Raw genomic sequence first — 23,361 nt, 5'->3', positions numbered from 1 at the left:
AATATGTGATTATATATATTGCATACATGAATACACACGCGCACACCATTTGCATACACTATTGATACTAACCTTCCTTTGGCATCTCTGCTATTCACAATCTTGGCACCCAATGCTGTTATAAGCATTTCAGCCGTACCGTCTTGGCTGTTAATTCTGCAAATATTGAGACGTTATTACAACTAAATTGAAACCATTTTTCATAGAAACTGACTATTAGCATAAAATGTTCTTACACTGCACAGTGCAAAGGGGTGAAAGGGTTTCCTTCGAGGTAAGCAAATGGGTTGTGTTCAAGTAACAATTCCAAACAATCTTCATGCCCTGGAAAACAAATTGCTGAAGCTGTTAAATCTTGTTTGTGCTTAAAGTGGTATTCCCATCTCCAAGATGCCATCCCAATATGTTGTAGTTATAATATTAATATCAAATATCTCCAATTAGAAATGTAGTATAGTTCTCCTGATTAGCTATGTCACTTAACTCATGTGCAGAGCATTGCAGATTAGGTATCCATGGTTCTAACCATTCGTAGTTACTCGTAACCACTGATACCTAAGCTATTACAATGCCCTGTACATGTAATCAAGTGAACTATACATTTCTATTTGGTGGTATTTATCACCATAATATTAATATTATTACACTTAATACATATTGGGATAAAGCTCTTAGAAATGGGAATATCCCTTTAAAGATAAAAGGAATTTAAAATAAAAAGGTTGAAATAAAGCAGAAGAGCAAACATAATGGATATGCTTTTCAACATTGAAGGAGGACATAACCCACCATTGTAAGCAGCCCAGTGCATGGGAGTGTATCCGTTGTAATCCACCACTGCATCCAGAGGGTCTGTAGAGAGTGCAGCCTGCAAATACACATGCACCAATGTTGCATGGCCACAAGCTGAAGCAAAGTGAATAGGTGTGCGTCCCTTGTAATCCCGACACAGCACAAAGGCATCATGGTCCAGCAGAGCACCCACACAATCTTCACAACCAGTCACTGACTGCGGAATATATATATATAAAAAAATGTGAAAACTCAAAAAGGAAAACTAAGCCTCCTTAAGTAGTCCATGTCAAATGTAGTAAGAAAAAAAGGGAAAGCCTCTGCTCACCGCTCTGTGTAGTGTGGTCCTTCCTCTTTTATCTCCAGCATCTACAGTGGCTCCTTTCTCCAGCAGCAGGTGAACACAGTCAACATGTCCATTCATCACAGCAAGCATAAGGGGGTTTCTGGCAATGAAGCCAAAGACAACAGAATTTCAACACCTTGTGATCGACATGGTGCACGTACTTATTTTTTATTTAATCCTTGGTGCCTTTAGAAAATGTAGCAATACCATTCCAAATGCTAAAAGTTAAAACTGTGAATCCATCACAACCAGCAGATTAGCAGGCAGGCACAGACAACACTGCTGGGTGATGCGAGATCAGGGATAAGACCACCCGCAGATTAGCAGGCAGGCACAGACAACACTGCTGGGTGATGCGAGATCAGGGATAAGACCACCCGCAGATTAGCAGGCAGGCACAGACAACACTGCTGGGTGATGCGAGATCAGGGATAAGACCACCAGCAGATTAGCAGGCAGGCACAGAAAGCACTGCTGGGTGATGCGATATCAGGGATAAGACCACCAGCAGATTAGCAGGCAGGCACAGACAACACTGCTGGGTGATGCGAGATCAGGGATAAGACCACCTGCAGATTAGCAGGCAGGCACAGACAACACTGCTGGGTGATGCGAGATCAGGGATAAGACCACCCGCAGATTAGCAGGCAGGCACAGACAGCACTGCTGGGTGATGTGAGATCAGGGATAAGACCACCCGCAGATTAGCAGGCAGGCACAGACAGCACTGCTGGGTGATGTGAGATCAGGGATAAGACCACCAGCAGATTAGCAGGCAGGCACAGACACCACTGCTGGGTGATGTGAGATCAGGGATAAGACCACCCGCAGATTAGCAGGCAGGCACAGACACCACTGCTGGGTGATGTGAGATCAGGGATAAGACCACCCGCAGATTAGCAGGCAGGCACAGACACCACTGCTGGGTGATGTGAGATCAGGGATAAGACCACCCGCAGATTAGCAGGCAGGCACAGACAGCACTGCTGAGTGATGCGAGATCAGGGATAAGACCACCCGCAGATTAGCAGGCAGGCACAGACAGCACTGCTGGGTGATGTGAGATCAGGGATAAGATTACCAGCAGATTAGCAGGCAGGCACAGACAACACTGCTGGGTGATGCGAGATCAGGGATAAGACCACCAGCAGATTAGCAGGCAGGCACAGACAGCACTGCTGGGTGATGCGATATCAGGGATAAGACCACCAGCAGATTAGCAGGCAGGCACAGACAACACTGCTGGGTGATGCGAGATCAGGGATAAGACCACCTGCAGATTAGCAGGCAGGCACAGACAGCACTGCTGAGTGATGTGAGATCAGGGATAAGACCACCCGCAGATTAGCAGGCAGGCACAGACAGCACTGCTGGGTGATGTGAGATCAGGGATAAGACCACCAGCAGATTAGCAGGCAGGCACAGACACCACTGCTGGGTGATGTGAGATCAGGGATAAGACCACCAGCAGATTAGCAGGCAGGCACAGACACCACTGCTGGGTGATGTGAGATCAGGGATAAGACCACCAGCAGATTAGCAGGCAGGCACAGACACCACTGCTGGGTGATGTGAGATCAGGGATAAGACCACCCGCAGATTAGCAGGCAGGCACAGACACCACTGCTGGGTGATGTGAGATCAGGGATAAGACCACCCGCAGATTAGCAGGCAGGCACAGACAGCACTGCTGAGTGATGCGAGATCAGGGATAAGACCACCCGCAGATTAGCAGGCAGGCACAGACAGCACTGCTGGGTGATGTGAGATCAGGGATAAGACCACCCGCAGATTAGCAGGCAGGCACAGACAGCACTGCTGGGTGATGTGAGATCAGGGATAAGACCACCAGCAGATTAGCAGGCAGGCACAGACAGCACTGCTGGGTGATGTGAGATCAGGGATAAAACCACCCGCAGATTAGCAGGCAGGCACAGACAGCACTGCTGGGTGATGTGAGATCAGGGATAAGACCACCAGCAGATTAGCAGGCAGGCACAGACAGCACTGCTGGGTGATGTGAGATCAGGGATAAGACCACCAGCAGATTAGCAGGCAGGCACAGACAACACTGCTGGGTGATGAGAGATCAGGGATAATGTAAAGCTTGCAGAATGCAAATAAAGTCTGAGAAAGATATTCACTAAAATGATATCTAAGGCTGGGTTCACACATAGCGATAGCGACAACGACGTCGCTGTTACGTCACCATTTTCTGTGACGTAACAGCGACCTTGACGCAGCAGCGATCATAACGTCGCTACATGTGCAGAGAGCAGGGAGCCGCGCACACTGCTTAGCGCTGGCTCCTTGCTCTCCTAGCTACAGTACACATTGGGTTAATTACCTGATGTGTACTGCAGCTACATGTGCAGAGAGCAGGAGCCGGCACTGGCAGCGAGAGCGGCGGAGGCTGGTAACGAAGGTAAATATCGGGTAACCAGGGAAAGGGCTTCCCTTGGTTACCCGATGTTTATCTTGGTTACAGCTTTCCGCAGCTGCCAGATGCCGGCTCCTGCTCCCTGCTCGCTTCATTTCGTCGCTCTCTCGCTGTCACACACAGCGATGTGTGCGTCACAGCGGGAGAGCGCCTTTGAAGAAAACGAACCAGGGCTGTGTGTAACGAGCAGCGATCTCGCAGCAGGGGCCAGATCGCTGCTCAGGGTCACACACAGCGAGATCGCTAATGAGGTCACTGTTGAGTCACCAAAACCGTGACGTAGCAGCGATTTCGGTAGCGATCTCGCTATGTGTGAAGCACCCCTAAAACAGCTTTCAAATGTGATCAAAGCAGACAAATCGTAATAATTACAAGAAACAATAATACTACATAATGATCACAACAACTTTACATAATGAGAGATAACTCACTGCCCATGCGCATCCATTACATCAGTAATGTCTGGTTTCTCACTGCTATCGATCAGCAGGTGAAGAACATCAGTGTTTCCAGAGGCGGCTGTGAAAGAGGAAAAAACAGTTTCCATTATATTCAGAATAACATCTGTCTTTACATTGCTGTATTGAAACCACCTGTAGAGACAGTGCAGCCAAAATCTGCATTGCCAAATAGTATAATTCCAAAACTGTATGCAATTTTGGCGCATGGTTCTTGGCCATGTGTCTGGGGGCTTATCAATAGCAGTTGCAGGGGTCATACCGGGCACATGTGGAAAGGGACCCCCCAGAGCATATGTCAAATGGTTGCACGTCTTCAAACGCGCATTAAGTTGAAGCGAATCTCTGTGCAGAGACCCGCCGAGTCTGTGCACTGCAATGCATGCTGTAGCCCAATCAGAGGCCAGCAGCTGAACCCAGCACACCTGTGACTGTGGGTGTGCATGTCAGTCACGTTACACGCTGCCCATTGCTTGCACGCAGTATTCAATTGCAGTCTTCAGAAGAGGATGCTGCACACCAGGGCAGCAGAGGGAAGGTGAGAAAAATTGTTTACTTTTATTTATGCGTTAAAAAACAGTGGCAGAGTGAGAGACATACACCAGGATGGGCCACTGATGGGGAACATATATACCAGGAAAGCGGCCAGGATGGGTGACACACTACTCACAAAAAGCTAGGATCATCCTGAAATTTCACCCGAAAGCCAAAACACCCCTAAAATACCCTCTAATCTTTTCAGGTGAACTTAATGTGACCTTCTCTAAACTTTTGACTGCACATGTCCAACGTTTCACTACTTTTTTCACAACTTTCTGTTCTTTAACAAGGAGCTCAAATGCAAAATTCACAACAAGTGTTTTATCCATGAATCATCCAATAAATTTCAGGGTTCAATTAGAATTAGTATTAAACAGTCCTCCTCATCATGCTGATCACATTTTGACATCATGTGACAAAGACGACGCCTAACAATTGATAAACAGTATCTCGGCATTGTGAGGCTTCAAGCAGGATGTTTTCAGCCAGAAGTGGCCACTGAGCTCAGAGTCATCAACAGGGTATATAGAGATACTGGAAGAGTCACAGAAAAGCATAGACGTGGACATCCATTGGCCACATCTCATACCGATGACCACCTCATTGTGAACAATAACCTTCTGAACCGGATAATGAATGCCACACAACTCCAGGCACAGATAAGGGAGGTGGGAGGCACCCAAGTGTCACGTCAGGCCATTCAAAACTGTTTACATCAGTATGGTCTGCGTGTTAGATGACCTGCAAAGATACCTTACCTCCCCACCAGGCACCGGCGTCAGTTTTGCTAGATGAGGGACCAGTGGCCTCAGTGCTGTTCACTGATTAAAGTCCATTCACGCTGAGCAGAAATTATGACCGAAAATGATGTTGGAGATGTCAAGGAGAGCGCTATGCATCAGCCTCTGGTGTCACTAGACGAGCCGTTGGTGGTGGTGTTACATTGTGGGCAGTGAATACAGAACTGCCTTACACTTTAAGAATGGTGCGGTGACAAGCCCCTACTACTTTAACAACATCATTAATCCAGTCATTGTGTCTCTGCATGAAGAACACAGGCCTAATGTCATCTTCATGGATTACAATGCTCCAGCTCCTGGAGACTGGGGAACCTCAAATGGAGCGGCTGCACTTTCTCCAGACCAGAGTCCCACAGAAAACCATGGGATCAGCTGAGTCGCTGTGTAGAGGCTAGTAACACTATCTCAGAACCAGAATGACCTGAGGGCCGCCCTTCAAGAACAGTTGGTTGCCATGTCTCAGCAGACAACTTGATTTTGTTAACAGCATGAGACGTCATTGTCAAGCTGTAATTGATGCTCAAAGCCACATGACAAGTTGAGACTGACGTTTTTAGGTGGTATATCCATCGTTGTTGGCTTTTGTTTTAATAAACTGTGTGAGATGAGGAAATCCCCATTGCAAGCTTCTACTTAAAATGCCTTACTTTCATGATAAGATATCATTATAGCGTGAACCTTTTACCTTTTCCATAAATTTCACCCAAAAGCCAAATATCCAACAACATATGCCAAGAGGGGCCCAGGATACACAACATATATACCAGGATGGGGAGCATAACTACATATTGAAATGGGAGGGGTGTGGGCAACTCCTATGCATATAGGATTTATAAAACACTATAAAAAGGCCCATACATCTGACCAACATTCGGGGCATGAGGTCAAAATTTTGCACCAGGGCCAATTGACTCTAGTTATGCCACTTCATGTGTCACACCAACATCCATGTGTACAGGCAGCTTCAGGTATGGTTTGAAAAAAAAAAAAACCCACTAATGAGGATTCCCTGATATGATTGTTATCCCCTATAATGTAATGGCTATAAACATTATCATTTTGTGTAAGGGGTTTGTTGAAATTTTCCATAAAAGCGTCCACTTAAACTGAGCCTATTCACAGGGCAGTTGGAGGTTCAGAAAACACACATGATCACCTACCGGCTACATGCAATGGTGTCCATTTCTTCTTACGGTCCTTAATGAGAGGGGAGGCCCCATGGCTCATCAGAACCTCCACACACTCTGTAAAACCCCTTTCGGTGGCGAGGTAAAGCGCAGTGCGGCCTTTGTGATCACGAACATCCAGATTCACCAGCGTCTCCGCTAGAGTTTTCAGGGCATCGCAGTGACCATTGTAGGCCTGGAAATATTAAATTTAATTTGCTTGAGTTTGAGAATAAAGGCAGAGGGGCTGGGGCAGGAGCAGAAGACCCTACCCATAGTGCGACTAATTATTTATTTATTTCTTTTTTTTACCAGAAAACTACAAATGTGGAATGAACAACCACAAAGTCAATTTCTTCACTAAAAATATAGATTTAATCCACATAACAGCACCATTATGGCCAGCCTTTACCTAGCAAAATCATGCGGATGGGTTCTCTTTAACTAATGTATTTACCAATGTTAACCACAAAGAAACCAATAGTAAAATATAAGAGGTCAGGGCATATATTAGAGCAACATCTCTGCAGCTGAACACAAATCATTCAAACAAACATCTGAACAAACACTTAACCCCTTCAGCCCCCGGGCACTTTCCGTTTTTGCGTTTTTGTTTTTTGCTCCCCTTCTTCCGTGAGGCGTAACATTTTTATTTTTCCATCAATCTTGCCATATGAGGGCTTGTTTTTTGCGGGACGAGTTGTACTTTTAAATGAAACCATAAGTTTTACCATATAGTGTACTGGAAAACGGCAAAAAAATTCCAAGTGCGGAAAAATTGCAAAAAAAGTGTGATCGTACAATAGTTTTTGGGATATTTTATTCACTGTGTTCACTATATGGTAAAACTGAGGTATCTATGTGATGCCTCAGGTCGGTGCGAGTTTGTAGACACCAAACATGTATAGGTTTACTTGTATCTAAGGGGTTAAAAAAAATTCACAAGTTTGTCCAATAAAAGTGGCGCACGTTTTGCGCCATTTTCCGAAACACGTAGCGTTCTTATTTTTAAGGATCTATGGCTCAGTGATGGCTTATTTTTTGCGTCTCGAGCTGACGTTTATAATGGTACAATTTTTGCGCAGATGCTACGTTTTGATCGCCTGTTATTGCATTTTGCGTAAAACTTGCGGCGACCAAAAAACGTAATTTTGGCGTTTGGAATTTTTTTGCGACTACGCCGTTTACCAATCAGATTAATTGATTTTATATTTTGATAGATCGGGCATTTCTGAACGCGGCGATACCAAATATGTGTATATTTATTTATTTTTTAACCCTTTAATTTTCAATGGGGGGAAAGGGGGGTGATTTGAACTTTTAGGTTTTTTGTTTTTTTTTTTATTTTTTAAAACTTTTTTTTTTACTTTTTTTTTTATTTTACTAGTCCCCCTAGGGGGCTATAGCGATCAGCAATCCGATTGCTGATCGCTATCTGCTGATCACAGCTATACCGCTGTAATCAGCAGATTCAGTCACTTTGGTTTTCCCTCTGCTCTCGGCCGAGGGAAAATGAAAGTGAAACATCGTAGCAGCAGGCGTCATCACATGACCCTGTGCTACGATGGCAACCACCGATAGTCACGTGATAACACACGTGACTTCCGGTGGGGGCGGCGGTGAGTAACAAACATGGCCGCGCGCATTTAAATCTTGCTGCCAGACTTTGGCAGCAAGATTTAAGGGGTTAATGGCCGCGGGTGGAAGCGATTCCACCCGCGGCTAGTAGGCACACATGTCAGCTGTTGAAAACAGCTGATATGTGTGCCGATCCACGCTGCCTGCCCGCGGCAGGGGGCGGGGCTTAACCCGACACGATCCTGGACGGATAGATCCGTCCAAGGTCGTGAAGGGGTTAAAGGGGGTATTCCCAAGCTTATCTTCAGTAGCACACAACTCTGCATTCTCTGTATTTTCGGATTTCTAGGTCAGGCTCTCCGAGTGACAGCTCTGTTGACTAGTACTGTAATATTAGTGGAACTATAAAGCTCAGCACAAGTTCTGCTGTAACACATTCATTCAGCCATCAGTGGTTTGTTCCGCAGTGTACACTGCTATCACTATATTTGCACAGAGATAACAGGGCATCTGAAAAAGCACACAGCTCCAGACAGTGAGCGGTCATTGCAAGAGAATGACACCAATTTGACCTATATTATATTTATCCACTTCATTATGACACATTTCTATTTTACACTTGTGATAAATGTGCCTGCCCAAATCATAAAGGACACTTACTGCTAAGTGCAAAGGGCTAACCGGTACAGTGCTCTCCACATCCTCCAGGCAGTTAAATGACATCTCTAGGAGCTGTGGATAACAAACTATGTTATATATTATTTTTTTTTCAATTGCGTATATTCAGACTAAGGAATATATGGCCCGGGGGTCTAGATGGCCCGGGGGTCTAGATGGCCCGGGGGTCTAGATGGCCCGGGGGTCTAGATGGCCCGGGGGTCTAGATGGCCCGGGGGTCTAGATGGCCCGGGGGTCTAGATGGCCAGGGGGTCTAGATGGCCAGGGGGTCTAGATGGCCAGGGGGTCTAGATGGCCAGGGGGTCTAGATGGCCAGGGGGTCTAGATGGCCAGGGGGTCTAGATGGCCAGGGGGTCTAGATGGCCAGGGGGTCTAGATGGCCAGGGGGTCTAGATGGCCAGGGGGTCTAGATGGGCAGTTCATGTAGTGAAGAGACCTTTTATATGGTTTTAGTTCCACTTACTAGTTCCAAGTTCTGTCTGTTGCCAAAAGCAGCTGCATAGTGAACAGCAGCATAACCCTGTTTATCTCGAAGTGAAGGGTCGGCATTGTTGTCCAGCAGAAATTCTAAGGCACTGTATGTGGGGAAAAAAATGTTACTAAAAAAAAAATGTTATATATAAAAAAGAACGTGCATAAATGTTCCCGTTTAAACAAAATCTAGGTGAGAGTAAGATCCACTTTTTTTTAAGCGGTTTCTATAGATGACACAAGGGAGCACAAATGTACAAAACTTATGAAAGCAACACAAAACGGTATGTATGAATGGGTATTCTCTTTATGAGCACTTACAAGAAAGCCTCTTTTTCTAGCGATGCCTTCTCATCCTCTTCCTCAGACTCCTGGCCTTTCCCAGTACTAGGGTCCATCGTTCTAAAGAGGCAAAATAAATCAGTTGACCGGTTTGCCTTTTTTTTATTCACTGCAGTTTCAAGAAAATTGTTATGTCTCCCAAAACGTTATAACTATCATTCCTCTATGCCCTTAAAGGGAATCTGTCACCACATTTGACCTATTTAAACTGTTAATATAGGAATACAGGTCACAGAATGCTTAAAACAAGTCATACCTCATATCAGAAGCCTTGTTGTGAATAAACCATCTTTTTATCACTTTATGTAAATGAGCTCTTCCAGGCTATGGGGCAGATGCTGCCTGGAAGATAACACTGCCTCCAGAGATTATTTTAAATAAAAGGGGCGTTACCAGTGTGATGGCCGTTCTCTGCTCACTGGTGAGCTGTGTGTGATTATAACTGACATTTGCAGGATCCTCTTTGCTTTAGCCTCCATCTCACATGCAGACAATGTAATACTGTTGCATTGAAGCAGAGCTCAGAAAGCTGCAAGAAGTGTTTCCAAGACAAATTTAAATGTTCCTGTTCTGTATTTGTTCCTTGTCTCACACTGGTAAGGCCCCTTCTATTTAAAATAAATTCTTGAGGCAGCGTTATATTTCAGGGAGCATCTGCCCCATAGCCTGGAAGAGGTAATGTACATAAAGTGATAAATTATTTAGCCACTGACATTATTTAGGCATCTGACATGAGACATACTGGTATGATTTATTTCAGCATTCTAATGCCCATTTTAAATTGCTTAGATAGGTCAAATGTGGTGACAGATTTCCTTTAAAGGGAAAGTGTCGTCAAAAAAAATAAATAAATAAAATTTAAATAACTGATAAAAATGTAAAGTATTAATGTTTTAAATATTTGTTTTTGAGAAAAATATAAAAAAAATTAATATTTTCCACTCAAACACTTGGGGGAGCAGCTGCTGAAATTTTACTGTAGAACTAGCTCACATTACAACTGCAGTAAAAGTGGGCAGAATCTGCTCTCCTGTGTGTGATGTCACCTCCCCCTCCCAAACTGGGTGTTTCCAAAAGGATAAGGGAAGATGAAGTTTAGCATCATAGTGCAGAGCCACTTTCATGGTGACCGCAAAGTGATCTTAATAGGTCTACAGTGTCATCAAGGACAGCTGCATAGTGCTCCCCACACCCCGCTACAGCAATGCCCTGCCGCACGCCCCCAATGCTCTGCTGCCCGCCTTGCGCTGCTTCCCGCCCGCCATGCTCTGCCGCACACATGCACGCTCGCCATGCTCTGCTGCTCGCCCGCCATGCTCTGCCGCAAGCATGCATGCCCGCCATGCTCTGCCGCATGCACATCTGCACCCCATGCTCTGCCGCCCGTACGCAAGTAAGCACGAACGTGGGGAGGGGAGGGATGGTAGGGCGGCGGTTGTGAGCTCCACAAAGATGGCACCAATCCCCTCCCTCTCCTATGATCTAGACAGCCCAGGGGGTATTTCCGGGTCACAGCAGGGAGCTCTCGGTGTTAAGTCAAGGGGTCGGAGCGAGACTATAAGATCCAATGCCCAGGGCGCTGCCATAAATGCGGTAACTGTCGTTACACACAGCAGATCCAAGATGGCAGCCCCCAGTGCTTCAGTAAAACTAGAATTAAATAAAAACTAAACGAGTTTAATTTTTTATTAAAAATACTTTATTCCATAATCATTATTATTAATACAAACATAAAAAAAGCACACCTTACCTTTAACCCCTCCAGCCCCCGGGCACTTTCCGTTTTTGCGTTTTTGTTTTTTGCTCCCCTTCTTCCGAGAGGCGTAACTTTTTTATTTTTCCATCAATCTTGCCATATGAGGGCTTGTTTTTTGCGGGACGAGTTGTACTTTTAAATGAAGCCATAAGTTTTACCATATAGTGTACTGGAAAACGCAAAAAAATTCCAAGTGCGGAAAAATTGCAAAAAAAGTGTGATCGTACAATAGTTTTTGGGATATTTTATTCACTGTGTTCACTATAGGGTAAAACTGAGGTATCTATGTGATGCCTCAGGTCGGTGCGAGTTTGTAGACACCAAACATGTATAGGTTTACTTGTATCTAAGGGGTTAAAAAAAATTCACAAGCTTGTCCAAAAAAAAAGAGAATTTTGTTACTTACCGTAAATTCTTTTTCTTATAGTTCCGTCATGGGAGACCCAGACCATGGGTGTATAGCTACTGCCTCCGGAGGACACACAAAGTACTACACTCAAAACGTGTAGCTCCTCCCTCCTAGCATATACACCCCCTGCTAGCCAGTCCTAGCCAGTTTAGTGCAAAAGCTGAAGGAGGACATCCACCCACAAGAAGAGACAGAGTAAAACCCGGAAGAACCGGAACCTCTGTCTACAACAATAACAGCCGGTGAAGACACACGGAACAAGAAACCTGCCAACAGGCAATAGGGAGGATGCTGGGTCTCCCATGACGGAACTATAAGAAAAAGAATTTACGGTAAGTAACAAAATTCTCTTTTTCTTTATCGTTCCTATGGGAGACCCAGACCATGGGACGTTCTAAAGCAGTCCATGGGTGGGAATAAACAGACAACTGAGAAGCAGGCAAAACCTAACTTCACAAATGGGCGACAGACGCCTGAAAGATGCGTCTGCCCAAGCCCGCGTCTGCCAAAGCATGAGCATGCCTTGGGTAGTGCTTCGAAAAAGTATGCAGACTAATTCGAGCTGCAGTCTGACAGACCTACTGAGCCGTAGCCTGGTGCCTGAAAGCCCAAAAGGCACCGACAGGTCTGACCAAATGTGCTCTGATCCCCGGTGGGGAAGGCACTTGAGTACACTTGTAGGCCTCGGAAACAGCCGACCTAAGCCAACGAACCAGGGTCGGCTTAGATGCCGAGAGACCGCTACGCTGACTAGCAGTCAGCACCAGAGAGAGGTGCACCGCCTAATAACGGCGGTGCGAGACACATAGATCCGGAGCGCCCGCACCAGATCCAGGATATGCAACGCTTCCTCAAAGCGATGAACAGGAGCCGGACAAAAGGAAGGCAGGAAAATTGCCCCGGATAAGGTGGAAGCAGTAACCACCTTAGGGAAAAAAGTCCGGAGTCGGACGGAGACCACCTTGTCTTGATGCAAAAAGACCAAAAAAGGGGGCGACTCCGAGAGAGTGCAGCCAGAACTCTCTGGCGGGAAATCATAGCCACTAGAAAGACTACTTTCTGTGAAAGATGAAACAAAGAAACCTCCCTAAGAGGCGCAAATGGGGGTTTCCGGGAACCGGGAGGACCGGATTAAGGTCCCAGGGCTCCATAGGCCGCCGGAAAGGCGGAATGATGTGAGATGCGCCCTTAACGGAGCGCACCGGAGCCAGCCGGACGATACGCCGCTGGCACATACTGACAGAGCCGAGACCTGTCCCTTAATGAGGGATAGTCCTAGCTGTAGACCGGACTGTGGAAGGGACAGGAGGGTCGGCAAGGCCAAAAAGGTCAAAGGACACTTTGGAGCTCGAGTCATAGCGGAGATGACTTCAGGAAGGATACCAGAAGTCGCCAAGATCCAGGACTCAAGAGCTACGCCGTCAATCTGAGAGTCCAGAATTCTGACGGAAAAAACGGACCTTTTGAGAAAAGGTCTGGACGGTCCGGAAGATGCCATGGCAACCCAACGGACAGAAGGAGCAGGTCAGGGTACCAAGCCTGCCTGGGTCAGTCTGGAGTATGAGAATGACCCGACGGCCCTCTTTACTGATCTTGCGCAGGACTCTGGACAAGAGGTAGAGGGTGAAATACGTAAAGAGACGAAACTGGGATCAAACATGAACCAGTGTGTCTACCGCAAACCCTGAGGATTGTGGACCACGGTTGGACAGCTGAAATAGTCTGCCTCGCAGTTTTCACATCTAGGATGTGGGCTGCGGAAACGGTGGACTAGGAGTCCCTTGTCCACTGAAGAATGTTGAGCCGCCAACATTGCCAGGCGGCTGAGTGTCCCGCCCTGGAAGTTGATGTAGGAAAACGCTGTCACGTTGTCCGACTGGTGGAGAAGGCTTAGAGAGCTAGAAATCCAGCTCTGATTTCCAGCACATTGATCCAGAGGGCTGATTCGGACAGAGTTCAAGCGCCCTGCGCTCCACGGTGGAGATATACTGCTCCCAAGGCGGATAGACTAGCATCCTGGTGAGGATCACCCGGGACGGGGCCAGGAAGGAGCGTCCCTGAGACAGAGTGGCCGAAGCCACCACCGAAACGAGCCCCTGGTCAGTGGCGAAGCCACCACCCCGTGGAAGGAGGGAGTTCGCTTGTACAGCGGAAAACATCCAGTCTCAGAGGACGCAGGAGAAACTGGGCAAGGAATCGCTTCAATTGACGCCACCATCTGACCAGCACCTGTATTTGGTGTCTGATAGAACGACGTCGACCGCCAGCGGAGGGACTACTGATCGACTAAGAGCAGCTTCACAAGTGCCGACAGAGTCTCGAATTGCGTCCCTGAGAACCTCTGGTTCGAAGTCAGAGTGGACTTGGACAGAATGACAAGCCACCCGAATAGGTTAGAGTGGCGAGAGTGAGCGAAGCACTCTGCTAAGAGTCTGCACTGGATGAAGCCCCGACAAGAAGGCCGTCCAGGGCAAAAGATCACTGCCAATCCCTAGGGGTGCAGGACCCTAATCACAGCTGCCCCAATGAGAATACTCGAGGGGCCGTGGCTAACCCCAAGGGAAGAGCCACGAATTGGACCACTCAGATTGCAAAACGTAGTCAACGCTGGTGTGAAACTGCGATTGACCCCTGCAGATAGGCATCTCTGATGCCGATGGCTGCTATGGAATCTCCTTGGGTTCTTGATTGATCCGGTGAAAAACACACGGAACAAGACCGAGACTCCATGTGAAAACGCCACACCTGACCATGCTTAAAAAGCTAAAGATCCAGGTCGGAAGGCACCGCCCTCTTCGGGGACTAGGAATAGATTTAAGCAAAAATCTCAGAACCGTTCCCAGTCGGGAACCGGTACAATTACTCCATTGGCCTGCAAGAAATGCCACGGCCTGTGAGAAGGCGGCGGCCTTGGAGCCGGGAGGAGTTGACAGAAAAAATCTGTTTGGCGGGTGGACAGAATTCCATCCTGTAGCCATGGGAGATATAATCCCGCCCCCACTGAACGGAGACGTGTTAGAACCATACGTCGCCAAGTGGAGAGAGCCTGCCACCGACCAAGGAGGTTGTTGGCGTGGCTAGATAGCTCGGAGGAAGCTGACTCAGTGGCAGCATCTCCTGCGGTCTTCTGAAGACGCAGCTTCGAGCCATTTGGTTCTATGAACCTAGGCCGAGCTAGAGGACGAGGCCGAGGGCTTAGAGAACGATCAGATGGAGGAACGGAAACCACCGAAACCTCAACTGATTCCTGCCCTGGACAGGTTCCCTGGTTTAGGTTTGTGGCAAGGAAGAACTCTCCCCGCCAAAAGCTTCCTTAATTTCATCCAGTCGGTCCCGAAGAGACTGGTGCCACCAAAGGGGAGCCCAGCAAGGAACCTCTATAGAGGCATCTGCCTTCCATTTCCGAAGCCACAGGAGCCTGCGGATAGCGAGGAATTTAGCCGAGGCCACCGCAGTGCGGTGTGCAGCATGGCAGACCTGGTATAGGATGAAAAGACTGAAGTCTTGAAGTTCAGGCAACCGTTTTGGGCATAGAGTCCCTGTGAGGGAATGCATCTCCTCCAGAGAAGCAGAGAAGGCTACAAAAAAACCGCACTGCTGTAAAGCTGAGGAGAACGAAGCTCCTGCCGCCCCCATACCGACTTGGCCAGAAGGACAACCGGGCGGACCGCAAAACCTTAAGTGAGGAGCCATCAGCCACTGACTTAACGGTCCGGGCTGAGCCACCTGAGGTGAATGAGCCCACTTCTTGACCACCATTGGTGGACAGGGGAAAAACAGTCCTCAGAATCACGCTTCATGGGAAGCGACTGTCAGAGCGGACCCTGGGCTTGGTCACAGGGGCCTGAAAACTGGAGTGGTTAAGGAACACACATTGTGTTCTCCTAGGTAAGGTAACTCCGGCGGATTGAGATCCAGTACAAAATTAATGTACCGTGGGATCCTTATAGAGGTGCCGTCAGCCACTGATACAACTATCTGGGCTGAAAGTCTAGACACCGGAGGGGCCACCCTTGCACTCCTTGACCACCTCTGATGGGAGGGGGAAACAGGCAGCAGAACCCCGCTTTGGGGTCTGCAGGACCGGCTGTGGGCTTGGACGCAGTGGGCCGAAAACTGGAGTGGTTAAGGAACACACTCCTCGTCCTGTTAAAGGTATACTGATGCCTTTCTGCCAGCGGGGAATACTCCCCTGATACAGGCGGATGGAGGTCCAGTACAAGTATAATGGACGCAATCCAATCATTAGCATCTGCGTCACCTACGGACGGATCAATGTACATAAAGTAGCGTCCGAGCCCCTGGTAGAGACATCCTCCTCGTCCAGTGAGTCAGCTCGTAATCGGAGCTGCGGGACGGGGAGGACAGGGGACCCTGCGTCTCCCTGTCAGGAGGACGGGGTCTGAGCCCAGAAGGAGAGTCCTCTGTGAGCTTTGCTGAGCGAGCTGAAGCAGAAAACGCCCTGAGAAGGGGGCTGCATGCTCAGCAGATTCCGGGACAGCCGACCCCTGGAAATAGGATTCCAGCCAACCCAGGGGTCAGCCACCGAAACCGGAGCAGCTGGAGGGACCACTAATGAGCCTCCAAGCTGAGGGGCCACAGTGGTTATGAGCTCGGTACAGCCGTACGAGACTACCTGCAGTGGATAATAAAAACAGCCTGCAGCCTCGCTCTGTGAGACATGCTGCAGAGGTGGGGGCTTTGTCTAGAATGGCCCCCAGCATATATAAACAGATAAAATAAGCAGCTGCACAAACCGGAGGTTGTGGCTGCCAGATCGTTTAAACAGACATGTCTGTGCCCTCCAGTCCCTCAGCCCAGGCCCCCACTCGTCACAATGTGGAATCTCTGTGCCTATGCAAGCACAGAGAACGCTGAGAAAATGGCGACCGGAGCGAGGAGAGGGGGCGGGGCCTACTCTGAGAGCGGCAAATGAGGTAGCCAGGGGAGGGAATCCTTCCTCAGTGAGGAGTGTCCGATCCCTGTGCTGCACAGCCGCTGGGCGGAGCCACCCTGTCCCTCTGCATGACTGACATGCAGAGACAGTGGAAACCGAAACTAGGCCTCAGGCGAAGCCGGGGCCTAGAGTAAAACATGCGGCCGGCGTGCAGGCACCATCGGCGCGGTTCTCCAGTGAAAACTGGAGAACCGGCCGGAAACGTTAACACCAAACATAAAACACACTCCCCCAATAAATAAACATAAAGGACCCCTGGAAAGACCACTTTCTGTGGTAATAACGTCTCATATACTTAGCTTGTGAGACGCAGGTTGCCAGGTTCCTGGGGGGTGATAGCTCCGTCCAGCAGGATCCTGAAAAAGGGCTGCGGATGGAGACCGGTCTCCTGCAAAGCAGTGAGAACCGTGTTGGCTCCCACTTCAAGCCAGAGCCCCAGCATGGGATGGTGAAGGAGCGCGGCATGAGAAGGCTCCAGCCTTGGAAAATCAACCTTAACAGCACCGCCGACACAGTGGGGTGAGAAGGGACATGCCGGGAGTCCAGCTGGACCCGCTTTTCTTCCAAATCTTTGATCCAGAAGGAAAAATCAAAAATCAAAATCAGAGAATGCATGTGTGTGTGATCCTCCTGAAACACAAAGCATTAAACTGGCTAGGACTGGCTAGCAGGGGGTGTATATGCTAGGAGGGAGGAGCTACACGTTTTGAGTGTAGTACTTTGTGTGTCCTCCGGAGGCAGTAGCTATACACCCATGGTCTGGGTCTCCCATAGGAACGATAAAGAAACGTGGCGCACGTTTTGCGCCATTTTCCAAAACCCATAACGTTCTCATCTTTCAGGATCTGAGGCTCAGTGATGGCTTATTTTTTGCGTCTCGACCTGACGTTTTTAACGGTACCAGTTTTGATTGCCTGTTATTGCATTTTGCGGCGACCAAAAAACGTATTTTTGCCGTTTGAAATTTTTTTGCCGCTACGCCGTTTACTGATCAGATTCATTGATTTTATATTTTGATAGATCGGGCATTTCTGAACGTGGCGATACCAAATATGTGTGTATTTTTTATTTTTTTAACCCTTTAATTTTCAATGGGATGAAAGGGGGGTGATTTGAACTTTTAGGGTTTTTTTAAAAACTTTATTTTTTTTATTTTACTAGTCCCCCTAGGGGGCTATAGCGATCAGCATTCCGATCGCTTTGCACTATCTGCAGATCTCAGCTACAGAGCTGAGAACTGCAGATTTGCTGCTTCACTTTCAATGCCGGCTGTATTCCGGCATTGAGAGGAAGTGAGTCATGTTAGCTACAGGCGTCATCACATGACCCTGTGCTACCATGGCAACCGCCGAAAGTCACGTGATCATGTCACGTGACTTCCGGTGGGGGCGGGGTAAGTTACTGTCATGGCGGCGCCCATATACATATCGCTGCCAAGATTTTGGCAGCGAAATGTAAGGGGTTAATGGCCGCGGGTGGAAGCGATTCCACCCGCGGCTAGCAGGCACACATGTCAGCTGTTGATAACAGCTGATATGTGCGCGGATCGCCGCCGCCTGCCGGCAGCAAGGGGCGGAGCTTACCGGCACACGATCCATGACGTACCCAGTACGTCATGGGTCGTTAAGGGGTTAAAAGGAATCAGTGATCAGGTTTTTTTCTCTCCCATCTGAGAGCATCATAATGTAGGGGCAGAGACCCTGATTCCAGCGATGTGTCACTTACCGGTTGCTGTCATTTTGATAAAATCAATGTTTTCTCTGCTGCAGATCTAGCAGTTATACAGATCTCAAGAATATGCTGGACTACCTGGCAGCACGCAAAATAGTCCTCTAATAATAAATTCACTGTTTAATCAGCAGTAGATCAAAACTATTCTAAGCAGCCCAATAAGTGACATCACTGGAATCAGGGTCTCTGCCTCTACGTTATGCAGCTCTCAGATTATGTGGCAAAAACCTGGCGACATATTCCCTTTAGAATGGAAGAGAATTATCATTATTCAACTCTTCAGCAATTATGCATATTAATAAACTAACAATTGAGTGGTCTACAGAAACTAGTGTTAAAAGGACATAAACCATAGCTGCTCCACCACTGTCCAATCAGCAGTAAGAAGTGTGTGGGATATCTTTTGAGGTCATCATCAACTATGCATCACAGATTCTGATATACCACAGACTGATATAATGATGATGTCTTAAAAAAAAAAAACCCAAAAAACAAAACAAAAAGGAACCTCACTTTTTGGGAAACTATCAGGTAACAGGAGACCAAAACATAAATCAGGGAAGGAGCATTTCCAGCAGCCTGCCGCCGCCGCTGGCACTGGGTTCAGTTGACGTGCGGGGTGTTGGACTCCGGCCGATCAAACATTCTAAGGATAGGCCATCAATGTAAAAGTACTGGACAACCTCTTTAAAATGGACAGGAACTGTCTATTGCCTGCCTGGTCTAATGACTTCGTCCTTAACCTTCGTCCGGCTGAATAGGTACAATTGTAACCATTCTCTTTTTAAATTGAAATATTTTTTTTTTTTTTTTTTTCGAAAAGCCGTAGAGGGCTGAAATTTCGTGACATCTCAGCAGTTTTTGTCCAGAATATATTGGCCAAATTTCAATAAAATATCTGCACCCCCTTCCGAGATAAGAGGTCGAGAAATTTTGTTAAAATTATGCAGCCTGACAAAGGTTAAGAGAAATCTTATAAAATAATGAGTTGCCGTGAAACCTTATAAAACAATGAATTGAGAATACAATTAAATCTGCACTCACCTTCTATAGGTATCTGAAGCAGCAGCATAATGTAGGGGAGTGCAGCCTTTGGAGTCTGCCACATTAACACTGGCTCCAGCGGTGACTAGAGTCACTGTGCACTGGTAGCTGCCATTGGCAGCAGCATAATGCAGCGGTGTCCTACAAGAAAAAAAAATATATATATATAAAATGATCAATCTGATTCTGTAAAAAATTGATACGCATTTTAATTTTTTATAAAATAATAAAATAACATTTTTTATTTTTTTTGCATTTTTCAGATACTCTCCAAGTGAGTAGGCAAAGATGCTGCAGTCAGATCTTTTTGCTACCGTTTTACATTTTAGCTTGACAGTAAGTGGAAAAGAAAGTGGCAACAAGACCAAACCATTTACCACTGGGGAAAGTTAGAGAGGATCTGTCACCAGGCCTAATTGGTACTTTGTACACTACGACATCGCAAGCCAATGCTTGCGATGCCGAGCGCGGTAGTCCCCGCCCCCGTCGCAGCAGCGATATCTTGTGATAGCTGCCGTAGTGTACATTATCGCTATGGCAGCTTCACATGCACTCACCTGCTCTGCGACGTCACTCTGGCCGGCGACCCACCGCCTTCCTAAGGGGGCGGGTCGTGCGGCGTCACAGCGACATCACATGGCAGGCGGCCAATAGAAGCAGAGGGGCGGAGATGAGCGGGACGTAAACATCCCGCCCACCTGCTTTCTTCCGCATAGCCGGCGTGAGCCGCAGTGATGCAGGTAAGCTGATGTTCCTCACTCTTGCGGCTTCTCACACAGTGATGTGCTGCCGCAGGAACGAGGTACAACATCGTACCGTCGCTACCGTGCAATTATGAAAATGACGGACACTACACCGATGATACGATTACGATGCTTTTGCGCTCGTTAATCGTATCAAAAACGCTTTACACACTAAGATATCGACAGCGACGCCGGATGTGTGTCACTTTCAATTTGACCCCAGCTGCGATGTCGTAGTGTGCAAAGTACCCCTAAGGCAGCCAGGTCTAGGATTAATTTTATTCCCGCTGCTGCAGAGTATGCCGTTCTTTGTTATGCTATACTGCTCCAGAGATTATTTTTTTTTTATTCAGTGCTTATGTTCATGAAATTTACTAAAAGGGATGTGGCTCTAAGGGTATGTGCGCACGTTGCTTTTTACCTGCTTTTTACCTGCTTTTTTGCTGCTTTTTCTTCTGCGCTGTTTAATGCCAAAATGGATGTGTTCTTCTATTCAAGCAAAGTCTATGGGAATTTGGGTTTCTTGTTCACACTATGTTGTTCAAAATGTTGCCTTTTTGTGGCAGAACTTTGGTCAAAAACTCAGCTTTTCAAAGAAGCAACATGTCAATTGTTTTTGCCATTTGGGTTTTGCACTGCAAAGCTGAGTTTTTGACCAAAGTTCTGCCACAAAAAGGCAGCATTTTGAACAACAGTGTGAACAAGAAACCCAAATTCCCATAGACTTTGCTTGAATAGAAGAACACATCCATTTTGGCATTAAACAGCGCAGAAGAAAAAGCAGCAAAAAAGCAGGTAAAAAGCAGGTAAAAAGCAGGTAAAAAGCAACGTGCGCACATACCCTAAGGGTAATAATGCAGAGCAGCCAAAAAAAAAAAAAACTCCAAGAGAAACCTGTGACCACTGCCCCATTAATAGAGGCCAGAAATCTCAGCAATAAAGGAAAAACCCATATCTATGAAACCGTATGGCAGAAATAATAAAATATTCAGGGGAGCCGCAGGAATAAAATATGACTTAATTTGCCTCTTCTGACACGGTGACAGGTCTGCACTTTAAAAGACAAAAACAAAAAAAACAAAAAAAAAACAACACGGATCACATTCACACATCTGTCAAAATTTTACATATGAAAAGTGGATCATATTTTGCTCATGTCATCTGCATTGCCTTTGTTTTGCACTTTTTTTTTTTAATTGACAATATAAATTTTGAAGATTCCTTCACTGAGGAATAGCATCCCATATAATATTTTGTGAAACAAATAAAATGAATAAAACCGATAGGCCTCCCCAGTCTGAGAATACCAGCCAGAAGCTGTGAGGCTTTATCTTGGCTGGGTATCAATTGGGGGGGACCGCACTTTGTTTTGTTTTATTTTTTTAATTATTTATTTTACTGCACAATATAGAAAACCTTTGGAGGGAGTTGAAAGTCCGTGCTGCCCAGCCACAGGCCCAAAACATCACTGCTCTAGAAGAGATCTGCATGGAGGAATTGGCCAACATACCACCAACAGTGTGTGCCAACCTTGAAGACTAAGGCCCTGTGCCCACGGGAGCTTGCTTTTGCGGATTTTGCAGCGGAAAACCTGCGCATTTATCCAGATAAATCCGCAGGTTTCAGCATGTACAGACACTCCCCATGTTATCCTATGGGACATGGGGAGTGCTGTGTCCACGTTGCGGAATGTGCGGTTGCGGAATATACTGCAGATATCCCGCAGCCGCACATAACTGCATGTCAATTATTCCTGCGGAAATACCTGAGGAAATCCCCTGCTTTGGCCCATACTTACCTCTTGGCAGCAGTAGCATGTGTAACCGGGAGGCTACATGTGCAGGACTGTGCGGAGTGACTACGGGGCAAACTACCATCCTGGCTTCTTTCACTTAACATGGTCCTGTGACCAGGGTGGATAAAAATCAATGTTTTTTTTTAAAAAAAAAAAATCAAAAAAATCAGTTTTTGATTTAAAATCCGATTTTTTTGAATAAACTGCTTTTTGAGGAAAATATTTTACCATCCAAAGGTTCTTCCATAATGAGATAAAGCTGAGTTGTTTAACTCAGTGGAATAAAGGCTGTATATGTGTAACATTCACAATGCCATGCTCTTCCAGAGGTTTCTGTAGGATTAGTGGGCAGTTTCTCTACTATATTATCCCAGACGCTCGCTTTACTTACGCAGTTCTCAAAACTGAATTTGACTCCGTAGAGGTCCCAGCCTCTTCTTCACGGCAAAAATATTACAACATGAACAGAGTTGAGAAAAAAGACCTTAATCCTATTGTTCTACAAACCTATGAATACAGAATCAACCCCTTCAGTGCCAAGTCCAAGAAGTTAGACAATATGTTTGATTGTTTGGAGTGGAATAGATCTGCACAACACAAGAAGAATGTGAATCTAAGTGTGAGGAGGAGGAAGGGCAAGCAGACAAGAAAATGAAAGTGAAACTTTGAGCACAATACTGCAGCATACCGTGTTTCCCCGAAAGTAAGGCAGGGTGGGGGTTTCGGGGGGGTCCGCCAATGTAGGGCACCCCCCGATTGTAAGGCAGGGTAGCGGGGGGCCCGGGAATGTAAGGCCGCCTATGGGTGGTGGTCGCGGCGTAATGTAATGTAAGGCCGCATATCTCACCGGCCTGCGGCGCGTCCCGGGTCAACGCTCTTCCTGCTCGCAGCTGATTGGCCGATCAGCCTGTAAGTCACAGGCTCCCTGCTGGCCATCAGCTCGAGCTGTGATTGGCCAGTCAGCCGGCTCGCAGCTGATTGGCCGAATCAGCCGCGACGTCACCGCCTGCAGGCTCGCTCCGATTGGTCCAGCGTCCCCGGCATCAGATACGTCAGCCCGGCACCGCAGAGGAGATCGAAACAGAAGGAAAGTAACGGTAAGTTCCGAAACTCTCTGTGTGTGTGTGTGTGTGTGTGTGTGTGTGTGTGTGTGTGTACGGTATGTGTATGGGTGCCGTATGGGGCTGTGTCAGTGTGTGTGTGTGTGTACGGTACCGGTACGATATGTGTGTGGGTGCCGTGTGGGGCTGTACCGGTACCGTATGTGTCAGTGTGTGTGGTGGCAGAGTGGGGGGCAGAACCACTGTATGGGGAG

General features: G+C 47.1%; 1 protein-coding gene across 8 annotated transcripts in view; it reads right to left on the bottom strand.

Moving 5' to 3' along the window:
* Nucleotides 1-23,361, bottom strand: part of ANKRD52 (ankyrin repeat domain 52) — a 137,486-nt gene that overhangs the window by 21,178 nt on the left and 92,947 nt on the right. For all 8 annotated transcript variants that reach the window (XM_075336964.1, XM_075336966.1, XM_075336965.1 and 5 more), the window contains 10 exons: nt 19,509-19,649; nt 9,591-9,671; nt 9,262-9,373; nt 8,781-8,852; nt 6,537-6,738; nt 4,010-4,097; nt 1,121-1,238; nt 790-1,009; nt 237-324; nt 73-156 (listed from right to left, as the gene is read on the bottom strand). In XM_075336964.1, the coding sequence (XP_075193079.1) occupies nt 73-156; nt 237-324; nt 790-1,009; nt 1,121-1,238; nt 4,010-4,097; nt 6,537-6,738; nt 8,781-8,852; nt 9,262-9,373; nt 9,591-9,671; nt 19,509-19,649 (1,206 nt within the window). The remainder of the gene's footprint in view (nt 1-72; nt 157-236; nt 325-789; nt 1,010-1,120; nt 1,239-4,009; nt 4,098-6,536; nt 6,739-8,780; nt 8,853-9,261; nt 9,374-9,590; nt 9,672-19,508; nt 19,650-23,361) is intronic.

This window comes from Anomaloglossus baeobatrachus, chromosome 2 (assembly GCF_048569485.1).
Source record: "Anomaloglossus baeobatrachus isolate aAnoBae1 chromosome 2, aAnoBae1.hap1, whole genome shotgun sequence".
Classification (NCBI taxonomy): Eukaryota; Metazoa; Chordata; class Amphibia; order Anura; family Aromobatidae; genus Anomaloglossus; species Anomaloglossus baeobatrachus.
This window is presented reverse-complemented; position numbering and strand designations above follow the sequence as displayed.